Source organism: Dipodomys merriami, unplaced genomic scaffold (genome assembly GCF_024711535.1).
Source record: "Dipodomys merriami isolate MVZ:Mamm:240054 unplaced genomic scaffold, mDipMer1.0.p SCAF_322, whole genome shotgun sequence".
In the NCBI taxonomy this organism is placed as follows: Eukaryota; Metazoa; Chordata; class Mammalia; order Rodentia; family Heteromyidae; genus Dipodomys; species Dipodomys merriami.
The window spans coordinates 413700-429208 of NW_027204738.1; the positions used below are offsets into that span (position 1 = coordinate 413700).

The following is a 15509-nucleotide window of genomic DNA, read 5'->3' on the forward strand; positions in this document are numbered from 1 at the left end:
CCAAGAACGAAGAGACAAACGGTACATGGTCTCCCTGATAAGTGGATGCTAAATCCAAAATGTTAGGTGATATGACAAAACTAACAGGACTTAAGAAACAAAGAACTTCCACTCATCTGGTTGAACCACTACCAAATATCCCCATGCTGCTGATCACATATATGGTATATAACATGTGAGCACCGTTATATATTACAGACTGTGATAGACAATTTGCTCCAGGAAAGTTAGAATGAACTTGTGACTTTAAATGAGCATCATTATTCCACAATACTGTGAAATTCGGGAAATTATGTAATCAATCACAATCAAAAAAAAAAAAAAGAACCTCAGGTAAGGGAGGGAGGGAGGGGATGGTAGGGGGAAAACAATGGCGGGGGTAACAATGCTCAATAGGAAGTGTACTCATTACCTCACTCATGTAACTGTAACCCTCTGTATAGTATCTTTACAATAAAAAAAAAAGTAAAAAAAAAAAAAGAAAAAAGAAAAATCACTGTTGTTATAAAGGGATGTGCAGAGGATTCACCAGAGAGCCAGTGTGAAGGCGGAAGGGTGGGGCTCACATCTACCTCCCAGGACACGGTTTGGGCACATCTGTAATGGAGGCTGGAGGAGGGCAGTTGGAAGTTAGGAAGTAGCTGGTGGTCAACAGTAATCAAACCCATCCCCTTCCCATCCCAGCCTACATGTCTGGAAGGTGCCATCTCCCTTTCTTAAATCAGCCTCTTCTTAGAGTCAACATGAGTGAGCTGAGAGCAGGTGAGGCCAGTCAGCTCTGCAGGGCTGGGTGGTCTCCCGTGTTCCGCGTCTCCCAAGCCCCTGGCCCACAGCCTGCCCTGGCCCTCAGCACAAAGCCCAGACCCAAGCTACAATGCACGTTTGGGCGATGAGAAAGGCATCCTGCTTTTGAGTTCCACACTGGAAGCCTGTGCCCGGCCTCACAAATAAATGGCCAGTACACCTAACCACACGTGCGCACACACACACACGCACACACACACACTCTCACGCGTGCACACATGCACACACACTCACGCACACACTCAAACACACACACACGCACACACTTCTGGCTGACGTCTCTGCCAGTGCCCTGCAGATTTCCTTCCGAGGGGCTAGTCCCCTCCACCTACGTTCTCCCTGCCACTCCCAGCCTACCCAAGACCCTCTCTGGCATCTGACTTGGTAAGGCCCAACCGGAGCCCCCCGGAGCCCCATCCTGGCTGTCAGCCTCACGGCACAGACCCATTCCAGTCTCACGGGGCCCCCGAGCCCCTCCTCACCATGGGTCCCATGAGCACACCAGGGTGGTGTGAACCTGACAGGGGTGAGGTGGGGGGGCACCCCATGGGGCCCTCCTCCCTGGGACACCGCTGCCCCCAGCCAGGGCGCCAGTCCCACTGCCTGAGTCTGGGCACTGCCGGCCGCCTGGTGGCCCCTGCACCACTCCACGCACAGTGAGAAGGCCGGGAGCCGCAGGGCAGGCCTGCTGTGTGTGACTGGTTTTCTACGAGGCACTTCAGGCTGGCCTGCTCTCGGGGGCATCTGCAGGGCAGCTCTCGTCCCGCCAGCCGCCCTTGGGAGTGTTAGAGGCAGGGGAAGGACTGGAGGTGCAGGGGGCGGGGAGCTGGGCTGGGAGAAACTCCTCCCGGACGGACCCTGAGCCGCTGGAGCTGCAGGAAGGATACCGGAGGCCGGCAGGGCTGGGTGCTCCTTAGCTCCGGTGCTCCTCATTACCCAGTTACTGCTTAGCCAGGAGCAGGAGGCAAGCGCTTAAGGGCTGGGACTACAGGGCACACCCAGGCCGGCTCCAGGCACAGCAGGTGCCGGGAGGTGTCCACAGCTCTGAGCCAGCCTCGGGGGCGGGGAGGGGCTGGCTGCTGCTTGTGTCCCCCTCAGGCCAGGCCTGTTCTCCAGGAAGGAGCTGGCCAGCAGCAGGGACAGGTGGCTGCCTGTCACCCTCCTTGGTCTTTATCACAAAGCCCAGTGTGCACCACGACCCTCAGGATCTTGGCAGGGTGGGGTCTGGCGAGGGGCCGGGGCTGGGGTCCTCCAGCCTCACCCCGCCCGCGAGGGCCTCCTCCCCCCCCCCGCCCCGTGGACGGCAGCCCACCCTGCCCATGTGAGGCCCCTCTCCCCCCTCCCCCCCTCCCCGTGGACGGCAGCCCACCCCGCCCGCGAGGGCCTCCTCCCCCCCCCCCCCGCCCCGTGGATGGCAGCCCACCCCGCCCATGTGAGGCCTCCCCCCTCCCCCCCTCCCCGTGGACGGCAGCCCACCCTGCCCATGTGAGGCCTCCCCCCTCCCCCCCGCCCCGTGGGCGGCAGCCCACCCTGCCCATGTGAGGCCTCCCCCCTCCCCCCCGCCCCGTGGGCGGCAGCCCACCCTGCCCATGTGAGGCCCCCCTCCCCGTGGGCGGCAGCCCACCCTGCCCATGTGAGGCCTCCCCCCTCCCCCCTCCCCGTGGACGGCAGCCCACCCTGCCCATGTGAGGCCTCCCCCCTCCCCCCCGCCCCATGGATGGCAGCCCACCCCGCCCGCGAGGACCTCCTCCCCCCCCCCGCCCCGTGGACGGCAGCCCACCCTGCCCATGTGAGGCCTCCCCCCTCCCCCCCGCCCCGTGGACGGCAGCCCACCCTGCCCATGTGAGGAACCCCCGGCTGCAAGGAGGCAGAGGGACCTGCCCAGCCGCCGCCAGGAGGACTTGGGCCTGGCCTGGATGACTGTCCACTCTGCTAGACGCCTTCCCGGGCCCCCACGCACACTTGAGTAGCTGCCATCCCAATACCCAGCCTCCCAAACCCGGCCGGGGCTCGCCAAGGCCGGCGAGGCCCACTCTGCTGGGAACCCATCATCAGAGCCCGGAGCATGGAGGATGTGACAGCAGCGCCGCTGCCTTCCCTCGGCCTCCAGATGCACAGGCTTACAGCAGGAGTCACTCCTCCGGGCCTGCCCGAACCCCATGGCTCCTGACACCCTGCCTGCTCCCTGTCCTCTCCTGGGCAGGCCAAGCAACTTTCCCGTGGTGCTCTTGGGGCATTACCATACCGTGCCCTGACCCTCCTGCCCCCCTCCCAGCCCCCCCCCGAGCCCCCTGGCAAGCACATCGCCCCTGGAGGGCTGACAGCCGCAGCTGGAAGCCGGTACCTGGCCGCCTTGCTGAGCCCCGAGGTCTGCAGGAGCCAAGCCTCGGGTCCTCAGCCCGCTCCTGATGGCCAGCAGCACCAAGTGAGGGGTCAGGAACCACGGGTGTCACCTGCTTCACCGCCCCTTGAGAGGGCTCGAGAGGCATTTCCAGCCTCTTCTGTGACCCGTGTGGCATCTGCCAAGTTCCAGGAGTCAGATGGGTCAGGATGTTTACAAGCCGCCAAGATTCCCTACCAGTGGGTTTTCCTGGGCGTGAGCGTGTCCCTGGCCCCGGGAAGGGTCTGCACAGCCAAGGGCATCGCAGGCCTCTCAAGGTCCCGCTCTCCTCTGTCTGGCAGGCCCGAGTGCCAGGCATGGATGGGCATGCTTCTGCTGGGCACCTCCCTGCTATACTGCGTGCGCGTCTCCGTGCCCGTCTGTGCAGTCGCATGAGCCAGGACTTCGGCTGGGACAAGAGGGAGGCCGGCATTGTGCTCCGCAGCTTCTTCTGGGGCTACTGCCTGACGCAGGTGGTGGGCGGCCACCTGGGGGACCGGCAACCTGCCTGGGGGCCCCACACCAGGCTGGAGGGGGGCTGGCACAGGAGGAGGAGGGAGCCTTGGGGAAGGAACTCAGCAGATCTTTGGGGAGATGCCCTTCTCAGAGGAAGACACGTGCTGTCAATGGGGAAACCGGGCCTGGCCCTGGGTCAGAAGAGAGCACCCGAGTCTTGAGGTGGGTGCGGCCACGGAGGCACAGGGACACAGGGACCAGCCTCGGCCTCGCGGGCCCGGCTGTGGGCCCCTCCCTTGTGGCGTGGGGTTACTACGCATCCACCCCCGGGGTCTGCTCAGGTGGCCACCCGCAAGGCCGCCCCACCGCCCTCTGTCCTGCCAGCTGTGGGGGTGAGGGTGAGGTGGTCATCTTGCGTCCGCCTCCACCTGGGGCTCTGTCACCGCTGCCACCCCGCGGCCCGCCCGCCTAGGCAGCGCCCACCTGGTCATCGTCACCTCGTGCATCCTCACAGGTCTGCTCCAAGGTAAGAGCGTGTCCCGGAGGCCGCTGGCACGCGGCTCCTCTGCAGGTGGGCAGACGGGGGGGGCGCTGGGCAGACGGGGGGCGCGTGTGGAAGGCCGCGCAGCTGCCTGCTGCCCTCTGCCAAACGTCTGCTGGGGGGCTGGGGCACAGCCAGGCGGCGGCTGCCCGCGCAGGGCCACCGGGGCTGCGGCTCTCTGTCGTGGGGCTCTCCTGCCTCGGGGGCACTTGACCCTGGAAAGGCTCTGACCTGGGGCGGGGGGGGGGGGCGGGCAGAGCGGTCCCGTTACCAGACACCCCGCGAGGAGATTCCAGGGGGAGTGGGCAGAGGTCCTCTGGGGTGGGACTCTAGAACTTCCCAGAATGGAAAAGAACATGAGGGCATGTTACCGTTTTTTAAGATGTGAAGAAAGCCATGTTCCAAAGGAATTCTTAGGAGGAAACTCTGTCTAGAAAAATACAGGTAGTGGCACACTCCTGGGGAGTGTGTACGTGTGTACGTGTACACACTTATCCTAGGGAAGGTGTGTGCGCGTGATACGCCCAGGCTCCTGGGGCGGGTGCATGCATGAGGTACACGTGCATGGGGCAGGTGGGAAGCTGGTGTGTGGGAGGTCTGTGCACGTGTGTCAGTGTGAGGCTCTGCGGAGCGCGGCAGGGCCGGGGTGGGCATGGGGCAGGGGTCTTCCTCACGGCCACCATGTGGCCCTAACCAAGTCTGGATGTGCGGGACACGCGGTGCCCTGGATTCCAGCCCTGCCGCGGCGCCGGCCCTGCCCGCCCCATACCACCACATCCTCTGCCTTTGCAGGCGTCTTCTTCCCCGCCCTGACCAGCCTGCTGGCCCAGAGGGTGAGAGAGAGCCAGAGGGCCTGGGCCTACAGCTCGGTGGGCGTCGGGTCCCAGTTAGGGTAAGGCTGCTGGGGCTGAGCAGGCTGAGCCCCGGAGGGGGAGCCTGCAGGCACAGAGGGAGTGGAGGGCTGCCTCTGGGCCCCCTGGTGGCTCACTGACCCCGGCAGGGTCCCCAGGGTGCGGCTTGCTGTGCATGGGCTGCGGCTCCAGCACAGGCTGAGAGGGCAGCGCCTCGTCTTACCTTTGCTGCCCACCCCTGCGTAAGCGTCTGGCCACAAGCACAGCCCCTGTGCCCTCAGCCTGCTTCCTCGTGCCCCAGGCCCACACCTGCGGCCGCTGGAGAACGGGAAGGCTCCTGGTAGTGGGCCAGTCGGGCCCTCCTGAGTTTGCTGGGTCCGGGTTCAGGAGGGAGAGGTATGGGGCGCCTGTCGATCAGGCTGGAAACAAGCCAGGGGGGCGAAAGCCGGCAGATTTAGAAATATCCAAGCAGCCAGTAAGGCTGAGCGTCAGGTACGCCCGGGATGGTGATTCTTCAGCCCTATCCAGCTGGGCGTCCTGTGGCCTATCAGGCAGTGGTGTGCGGGGCACCCAGGGCTCCGCCTGTGACTGGTGGTGGAGGAAAGGAAGCGCTGCCCCGGCTGGAGGCCCGGCTTGGCTGGTGCCGAGCACTGAGGCTGAGGAGGAGGAGGGCTTGCTCCTGCCTTGGGCTCGGCGTCCTCTTCTGCCTCTCCTACCGGCAGAGACGGCGAGGGCTCGCAGGACATGAGTACACTGCCCAGGGGCATGGAGGCTGTGCCTCACCGAGTTTGTGCACATAATGATCTTTCTGGAATCGCATCCTCTGTGATATCTGAGTATAAAAAACAAAGTATGTCCTCAGGCCCTCTTCCTCTTGCTGCCTTGTAGTTGAGAAGATTCACGGTACAAATCATTAGCAAGTGGAGGTGTGGCACAAGTGGCCACAAGGCCCTGAGTTCAAACCCCAGGACTAGCACAGATGATGGGTCAATGTAAAGGTCTAGAAGCAAGAAATTAGAGACAATTTGGGTCCCACGGCACCGATCCTGTGTCTGGTTTCTGCGGCTGATCCAATTCCTTCGTCCCGAGTCTCTCCTGAATGCTGGAACGACTCAGCAAAGCCCGCGCCCCGGGCACCTCATCCTTCCTGAGCCTCACCCTGGAGGCCGTCCGGCAGCCCGGCCCACGAGCACGCTTCTCCTTGTGCCCCAGGATGCTGGTGACCGGGGCTGCCGGCTCCCTGCTGCTGGACTGCTGTGGCTGGCAGAGCGCCTTCGACTTCTCTGAGGGCCTCACCTTGCTCTGTGTGGGTGACCTGTACAGATGCCTGCTGAGCGGAAAAGGTAATAACAGCCCAGGAGCCGGCGACCCTCCCCCGACCAGACCCCCCTCCTCCGACCAGACCCCCCTCCCCCGACCAGACCCCCTCCCTCGACCAGACCCCCTCCCCTGACCAGACCCCCTCCCCCGACCAGACCCCCTCCCCTGACCAGACCCCCTCCCCTGACCAGACCCCCTCCCCCGACCAGACCCCCTCCCCTGACCAGACCCCCTCCCCTGACCAGACCCCCTCCCCTGACCAGACCCCCTCCTGACCAGACCCCTTCCCCTGACCAGACCCCCTCCCCCGACCAGACCCCCTCCTCCGACCAGACCCCCCTCCCCCGACCAGACCCCCTCCCCTGACCAGACCCCCTCCCCTGACCAGACCCCCTCCCCTGACCAGACCCCTCCTGACCAGACCCCCTCCCCTGACCAGACCCCTCCTGACCAGACCCCTCCCCTGACCAGACCCCCTCCCCCGACCAGACCCCCTCCCCTGACCAGACCCCTCCCCCGACCAGCATTGAGCAGGGCGGCACAGGATAGCTTTGTGGGCCCTTGGGGCTGCAGCTTTGCTGGCTGGGAAGAACCTTCTGGACCAGAGGGCCCGCGGAGCTCCCCGCCTGCTGCTGCCCTCGGTGCCGTCAGTAACCTGTTCATGCAGGTAGGGAAATCACTGGACCTGTTCTCTCTAGACATGGATCTGATCTCCTGACCCGAGGATCACGTACCCAAATCACACGATCCCTGGGACTGTGTGCTGGGAAAGCTGCAGGTACTGCAGGGAGCCGTCCTCGGGGCTCCAGCCGGCACCTGCCAGGTGTGAGCGGCGTTGTCCCAAGACAACAAGCCTGTAGGGCTTTAAGACCACTGGAGAGCCGTGCTGCTGCACCCGGAGCCGGGAGTGGCAGGGTGGGGCTGCTGGTGGGTGCTCGAAGCCGTGTGGGAGGCTTGCTCTCCACAGAGGCTCTGCCGTCCAGGCCCGGGCACTCAAGGGGAGTCTCCCACGTCGCACCCACCACCGGCTCTTCTTGGAGCCTTCTCCCCAATGGCCTGAGGAGGTCTGGCCTGGGAAGGGCATCTGGATGAGGTAGGCCTGACCCTTGGTCAGTGTACCGGATGGCCATGGGGTGGACGGAGCCAGGACGGGCTGTGTTGGCCTGTGCTGGGGCCCCTCCCCAGGCCTCTCCCCAGGTGATGGGTCTTGTCCTGTCAAGCATGTCCGCCCTGTGTCTGGGTCACTCAGGAGCTTTCCCAAGGCTGTAGTCTTCGCATCAGCTGCCATCAACCTCCAGACCTTCAACCACAGGCTGCTGCGGGGGGAGGGGAGTGGACGGGGGGGGGGGGGGGGACGGGCCTGTGGGGACAGGGCAGGTTCTGGAGCGGCCTGCCCCAGCCTGGCTGCCCTGCCCCGGCCTGGCTGCCCCGCCCCGGCCTGGCTGCCCCGCCCCGGCCTGGCTGCCCCGCCCCAGCCCTGCCCCGGCCTGGCTGTCCCGCCCCGGCCTGGCTGCCCCGCCCCGGCCTGGCTGCCCCGCCCCAGCCCTGCCCCGGCCTGGCTGCCCAGCCCCGGCCTGGCTGCCCCGCGCCCGGCCTGGCTGCCCCGCCCCGGCCTGGCTGCCCCGCCCCAGCCCTGCCCCGGCCTGGCTGCCCCGCCCCGGCCTGGCTGCCCCGCCCCAGCCCTGCCCCGGCCTGGCTGTCCCGCCCCGGCCTGGCTGCCCCGCCCCAGCCCTGCCCCGGCCTGGCTGCCCCGCCCCAGCCTGGCTGCCCCGCCCCGGCCTGGCTGCCCCGCGCCCAGCGGGGGCTTCTGGGACGCCTCCTCTGACCTGGCTCTCCCGCTCTGTGTGGCCACCGCTGCATCTAGCTGTCCCCGCAGTATGAAGGCCCTGGTGACCCAGAGCTGCTTCAACCACTGCAAACCGAGGCTCAGGGGTAGCTCTGGGGCTGTGTCTGGCGTGGGGCAGGGTGCGTGGGGCAGGGTGTGCGGGGTACACGGCAGAGGGCGCTCATGGGCCTTGGCGGCAGCACCACAGCCAGATGGGCCGGCCGCGCGGCTTCTGTGACAGACAGGACCTCCTCCCGGGTCTCCGGGGTCCCTGGGCTGCACGAGGGGAGGGCCAGGCCCAGGGCCGCGCCCCTACTTTCTCTCCTGTTTCCCACATGGCATTTCCGTTCACATCCAGGACTTGGCCCCGTCCTGGGCTGGCTTTCTGTTTGGTGAGGCCCGGCTCACCCCCGCCGCCCCCCCCCGCCCTGCCACACCCTGGGGGGCTGACCCCAGGTGGGCCAAGGCCGGGCTGCGGGGGCTGGGGGCAGCCTCTCTGTTCTGCTCACAGGTGTGGCCAACACCGCGGGGGCCTGGCAGGTGTGCGTGAGCCCCTCTGAAGCCAGGCTTCGTCCTCTGCCTTCTGGCTTTGCGTTCACTGCAAACCCGTTTGCGGCCCGAGTGCAGGCCTGGGCCTCCCTCTCTGCCTGCCCAGTTCTGCAGGGTTGAGGCCAGCACAGCATCCAGGGGCCCGTGTCGGGGCAGGGCGCGAACCCCGGGCCGGCTCAGGGGCACGTGCTCTCAGTGCGCTCCAAGGAGGAGCCACCCGGCTCTGAGCCACGCTCTCTCCTGACCCCCAGATGTATGTCAGTCCCATAGTTTAGGGGCCTCTGCCGCATGCCGGGGGCAGGGGGCCCCTCTTCACCTCTGTTCCTGCCCATGCTCTCAGTTTCCCCTTGGAAGGACCTGGGAGATGATTTTCAGTAACCTGTGACCTGTGTTGTCTAAAATGGCCTTCCTTGGTTCGGCAGCTGGGACACACAGCTTCACACTGGGGGTCATGGGCCGGTGTGGCGGAGCTGCCCTTCCTGGCTGCACAGAACGCTCAGCTGCCCCTCTCCCGGGTCCAGGTGTGTCTGGGCGGCCACCTGACCGAGGCCACGGTCATCAGCAACCTGGTGGCCGTCATCAGCAACCTGGGGCTGGGCACCTTCCTAGTGTTTGGACAGGCCGGGAGAGTGGACCTGAGCTCCCCCGGGAAGATGTGTAGCTCCCTGCCTGCCAGTCCTACCCAGAATCCTGCCGTCCACGGCCTCGGGGACTCCGTTTGGGAGACTCAGTGGGTGTGAGCAGAGGATCGGTCCACAGCAGTGTGGACTCGATGATGGAGGGAGGAGCCAAGGCCGAGCCAGTGCATGCAGACAGCCTGGGTCAGGATGGGGCTCATCGCCTCTCTGAGCCTCCGTTTCCCCCCTTGCCATGTTGGCGTGAGTGCCACCAGTCAGCCTCACAGCCGGAGCTCACAGCTGCCGCGGCAGGGGAGCGGAGTCCCGGCCCCTCAGCCCGCCTGGTCCCTCTGTGGTGGGACATGATGAGCGCTGTGGGGCACCTTCCAGGGCGTCCACCCTCCTGTCCGGTCATGCCAGCCGGAGATGTCTGAGACACTGCCCAGTGTTGGGAGGAGAGCCCTACACACACGCTGCTACCTTCTCCAGAGCCCAGAGCGTGGTGCTCCGTGAGCCCAGGCCTCTGCCGCCGCCAGCCTGATGTGGGCTGTGGCTGGAGGCTCTGCCCACCTCTGGAGCCCTGCCCCGCCCAGCGGGTGGCTCCCTGTGTGCGGATGCAGCCTGGGCAGGGAGCTGCCTGGCTCCCAGCTGTGAGACCCCTCTTTTTGTAACCCTAGGAGCCCGTGGGATCATGAATTAAGAACTCATTCGGCAGGAGTTCTTCTACAAAAAAAAAAGAAACTGTAAAGATATGGAAAAAAGCACACCACAGCTTGTTTAACTGATAGCCGCCAAACCATTAAGAAGATGTGGTTTAACACCTTTGTTTTCTGAGTGAATGTGTGGTAAAGAAGTTGTAGGCCAGGCGGCCGGTGGCTCTTGCCTGCCATCCCAGCTACTCAAGAGGCTGAGATCTGAGCATCACAGTTCAAGCCACCCCGGGCAGGAACGTCCATGAGACTCTTATCTCCAATTAACCACCAGAAAACTGAAGTGGTGCTGTGGCTCTAGCCTTGAGCTGAAGAGCTCAGGGACAGCACCCAGGCCCAGAGTTCAAGCCCCACAACCGACAAAAAAAAAGAAAAGAAAAAAGAACAAAGAAGTTATAGAAGTGGTTCACAGGGAGGCCAGGCAGGGGGAGAATCGCAGGGATGATTCACAGGCCAGGAGCCCACGCGAGGCCCAGAGGCCCAGGGCCGGTTCTCGGTCCTCCAGGAGCAGCCAAAGAGCCATTGCGTAGACAGAAAACCCAGTCTGCAGGGGCGGCCGTGGAAAACCAGCCCTCCCCGCCCCAACCTGGAGCCAAAGCAGATACCAACACACGCATACAACTGCCCGTTTATTGAAAATCCTTCCGGTTTTGATTTTTTATGAAATCTCAAAGGAGGAACTGGCCCTGGCCTCGCTGAGTGGGGCCTGGTTATGTCTGCTGGGCTCCAGAAGGCCCAAGCCCCCAACCTCCCCTCCTGTGGGTTCTGGGGGAGAGGCTGCCTCTGAGTTAGTACCTCTCCCTCTGCCTCTCCCTCCCCCTCCTCCTCGTCTATCTCTTCCATCTCCTCCTCCTCCTCCTCCTCCTCCTCCTCCTCCTCCTCGTCTATCTCCTCCATTTCCTCCTTCTCCTCCACTTCCTCTTCTATCTCCTCCTCCTCCTCTCCTCTTCTATCTTCTCTTCCTCCTTTTCCTCCTCCTCCTCTCCCTCCCTCCTCCTCCTCTTCTATCTCCTCCTCCTCCTCCTCCTCCCACCCTTCCTCCTCCCCACCTCCTCCTCCTCCTCCTCCTCTTCCTTGCCCCCAGCCATCAGTCCCTCGGCACTAAGCACATTCACACTGCTGGGCAGCCCTCACACTTTCTATCCATAGAACTCTGTCATCTTGAGAAACACACTGTCTCCATTAACTATCCACCGCGCCCCCCTGTATATTCTGCCTATAAATTTGAGTCCCTAAGTGAACAAGTCAGACAGGTGTTGTCCTTTCGTGGCTGGGTGAGGTGAATGTGGACCACTAGCCGCCCATTTCACCTGCAGCCAGTGGGCGACAACGCCCTTCCCATGGCCCCACGTCACGGGAGGTTCAGCAGCTGCCAGCCCCGCCACCGCAGGGGCCTCAGATCCCAGTGGAAAGCCCAGGTCTCAGAGCCCAGGCCCAAACCTCTGGACCGCGTGGCGAACCCTTGACATTCTTCAAGTCTGGAGGAGGCTGCTTCACTGGCAAGGGTGAGGCTGGCCGGGTGTCCACTCGGGATGCCCCATGTGGACACTCACCCGAGGCCTGGGCCCTGCCTTCCTAAGGTGACCCCGGCTCCTGGGTGTTTGCGGGGTGGGAGAGTACAGGTGTGCAAGGGGAGCAGAGCCTCAGAGTCAGCAGGGTGGGGTTATAGTCTGGGATCTGCTTTGGGCAGGCCCAGATGTGGCCCTGCCCCAGGGAGCCGTTCTGTCTGGACTGGGAGGCAGCCCTCCCTGTGTGAGCCCAAGGTCTGGAACAGGCCCCACTGTGGGCAGGGTGGCTGTGGGTGCTGTGAACAGGGTGGCTGTGGGTGCTGTGAGCAGGGTGGTTATGGGTACTGTGAGCAGGGTGGTTGTGGGTGCTGTGAGCAGGGTGGTTGTAGGTGCTGTGAGCAGGATGGCTGTGGGTGCTGTGAGCAGGGTGGTTATGGGTGCTGTGAGCAGGGTGGCTGTGGGTGCTGTGAGCAGGGTGGCTGTGGGTGCTGTGAGCAGGGTGGCTGTGGGTGCTGTGAGCAGAGTGGCTGTGGGTGCTGTGGGCAGGGTGGCTGTGGGTGCTGTGAGCAGGGTGGTTGTAGGTGCTGTGAGCAGGATGGCTGTGGGTGCTGTGAGCAGGGTGGTTATGGGTGCTGTGAGCAGGGTGGCTGTGGGTGCTGTGAGCAGGGTGGCTGTGGGTGCTGTGAGCAGGGTGGCTGTGGGTGCTGTGAGCAGGGTGGCTGTGGGTGCTGTGAGCAGAGTGGCTGTGGGTGCTGTGGGCAGGGTGGCTGTGGGTGCTGTGGGCAGGGTGGCTGTGGGTGCTGTGAGCAGGGTGGCTGTGGGTGCTGTGGGCAGGGTGGCTGTGGGTGCTGTGAGCAGGGTGGTTGTGGGTGCTGTGAGCAGGGTGGTTATGGGCGCTGTGAGCAGGGTGGCTGTGGGTGCTGTGAGCAGGGTGGCTGTGGGTGCTGTGAGCAGGGTGGTTATGGGCGCTGTGAGCAGGGTGGCTGTGGGTGCTGTGAGCAGGGTGGCTGTGGGTGCTGTGAGCAGGGTGGTTATAGGTGCTGTGAGCAGGGTGGTTATGGGCGCTGTGAGCAGGGTGGTTGTGGGTGGTGTGGGCAGGGTGGCTGTGGGTGCTGTAAGCAGAGTGGTTGTGGGTGGTGTGAGCAGAGTGGTTGTGGGTGGTGTGGGCAGGGTGGCTGTGGGTGCTGTGAGCAGGGTGGTTGTGGGTGGTGTGGGCAGGGTGGCTGTGGGTGCTGTAAGCAGAGTGGTTGTGGGTGGTGTGAGCAGGGTGGCTGTGGGTGGTGTGAGCAGGGTGGCTGTGGGTGGTGTGAGCAGGGTGGTTGTGCGTGCTGTGAGCAGGGTGGCTGTGGGTGCTGTGGGCAGGGTGGCTGTGGGTGCTGTGGGCAGGGTGGTTGTGGGTGCTGTGAGCAGGGTGGTTATAGGTGCGGTGAGCAGGGTGGTTATGGGCGCTGTGGGCAGGGTGGCTGTGGGTGCTGTGAGCAGGGTGGTTATAGGTGCGGTGAGCAGGGTGGTTATGGGTGCTGTGAGCAGGGTGGTTATGGGTGCTGTGAGCAGGGTGGTTGTGGGTGTTGTGAGCAGGGTGGCTGTGGGTGCTGTGAGCAGGGTGGTTGTGGGTGCTGTGGGCAGAGTGGTTGTGGGTGCTGTGGGCAGGGTGGCTGTGGGTGCTGTGGGCAGGATGGCTGTGGGTGCTGTGAGCAGGGTGGTTGTGGGTGCTGCTGGAGTGGCTCTTCACGAGCATGATTCCTTCTTCCTGACCCTCCTCCATCAAGTCCGTACTGACCACGGAGGACTGTCCTGAGGAGGACTGGACGGAGGGACAGAGCTGTGGTGGGCAGGTGCTGCTCGGGGTCGGTCTGGCAGGCGGCCTGTGAGGGGAGTTTAGATGAGGTGGAAGGGCTGTGTGGGGAGGACTGCAGGGCACTGGCTTGGCGATGGGCACAGCGTGTGCCTTGAAGAGGAGGCTGGGCCTCGGGCAGCAGGAGGAGGGGTGCAGGGCTCGGGCTGTGTGCTCAGAGCTGCCCTGAGCAGAGCTGGCAGTGTCTGGAGTGGTGTGAGGGGCCCCTGACCCCCCGACCCCCTGACTCCCTGACCCCCTGATCCCCTGACCCCCTGACCCCCTGACCCCCTGACTCCCTGACCCCCTGATCCCCCCTGATCCCCCTGACCCTCTGACCCCCTGACCCCCTGACTCCCTGGCCCCAGGGTTGGAGCAGGGAAGCTTCCCCACTCTTCTCAGGAGACAGATTCCACTGCAGCCGGGGCTCCGCTCGGACCCAGGCTGGAGGCCCTGAGCCTGGTTTCTAGGACGGGAACTTTAGGGCTCTGAGGCTGAGCACGGGACCCAGGGTCCCCACGGCGTCTCACCTGGGCCTTTGGCCTGGAAGCAGGGCTGTCGGGGTGAGCACTCCGCAGCGGGACAGGGCGCTTGCCATTTCCTCTCTGGCTGGCAGAGGGCACTGTCGGACAGGCGTGTGTCTCCTCGGCGTGGATGGAGTCTTTCCTGCGACACTGTGGAGCAGGTGCCGGCACAGGGACAGCGCGGATGACGGCTGGGGAGTCACAGCCAGTTCTTGTTGGGCCAAGGGAAGGTGTGGAAGGCGTGAGCCTGAGAGGTGGGGCTCGGGAGAGGAGGGGGGTTGCTGGGGACCTGGCAGGCGCTGGCCTGGGGTCCCTGGTCTGACCCCTGCAGCAGGCCCTCCCTGCGGCTCCTGGGCCTGCGCACGGTTTCTTGCTGGCTTTTGTAAGAATGCAAAGAAGGTGCTTGCACCGCCTTGTGTTTCAAGGGCCTCCTAACCGCCTTGCCCCGGGCCTGTCCCCCCCCCCACCTCTCCTTGTTCTGGGCACAATGCCCCCTCAGGGAGCCCGGCCCCCGGTGGTGAGCCACTTGCTCCTCGGATCCTCCTCAGACCCAAGGGTGGAGGAGGCCGTGAGATCAGGGGCTCAGCCGGGCACAGGCAGCGCGGCTGGGCTGCCTTGAAGATGGACTGGGAGCCCTGGCCTCGCGCCCACCCCCTGTGGGTGTAAGCCCTGTCCACGGGTGGCTCTGGTCCCCATGGGACTTGGCGAGGGGTGATGTCCTCGGGGTGGGCTCTGGGCCCATGATGGAGAGGCAGGTCGAGGCAGGTCGCGCCCTGTGGCACTGTCCTTCGGGGCTGGCCTCAAACCGACTCCAAGGCCACCCACGGCGCTGTGACCCTCAGAAGTGTCTGTGGCTGGCCTCTCCCTGGGGAGTGCTCCCCTGTAGACCGCAGTCCTGATCTGGCCACGGCTGCGTCTCCCCAAGTCCCCCTACCTCCTGCCGGTCCACCTGCGTGTCCAGCCAGCCCTGCGGAGCCCCCACCGCGCGTTTCCTGCTCAGGTACATAACTGTTCCTTCCTGGCCACCATAAGTGACACTTCCTGTCATTTCTCTTTAATGACTGCTTAATATTCATAATTAATATGTTAATGTCCCCTTTGCTGCTCCCCCCCTCCATTTCTCAGCCATTGCCCTTCAGCAATGGGACAACAGAGTCCCTCCTTTTCCCGCAATGATTCCTGGATATCAGCCCCTGGGTGCAGACTCGGACCCAGGGCTGTGCGTGGGCCTGGCCACGCTCCCCCGCCATCTGCTGGACGGGGGAGCAGCCGAGGACCTCCACCGGCACCCCGCCCGGGACCTGCCAGGCCACGTGGGGAGGGCAGAGATGTCGTGAGTGGAAACACAGTTATGGTGGGATTTGGGATGTACGCTGTTATGTTTAATTGAAAAGAGTCATGAATATTCAGTGCTGAGATGCTGGCACGCAGCCACGGTCTGTGATCTGGGGAAGGACCCCAGCACGGGGACTGTCTAGGGGAGCAACGGCGGGAAGCTATTAATTGAAATAGCTTCATTAATTAGTAATTAACGGCAGGGTAATGACTGTGTCACACCTCGTATTTCAGGGAGTGCCCTTCATGTGTTAT

General features: G+C 64.1%; 1 protein-coding gene across 1 annotated transcript; it reads left to right on the forward strand.

The window, feature by feature from the left end:
* The first annotated feature begins 743 nt into the window (after window positions 1–743).
* On the forward strand, window positions 744–9466 carry LOC138841591 (voltage-gated purine nucleotide uniporter SLC17A9-like). Its single transcript, XM_070042380.1, is given in 14 exon segments — window positions 744–762; window positions 1157–1335; window positions 3080–3572; window positions 3575–3683; window positions 4025–4055; window positions 4058–4166; window positions 4974–5073; window positions 6245–6375; window positions 6877–7019; window positions 7550–7598; window positions 7601–7664; window positions 8514–8569; window positions 8689–8723; window positions 9248–9466. Coding segments are annotated over 14 exon segments (1737 nt in total).
* Window positions 9467–15509: the final 6043 nt, after the last annotated feature.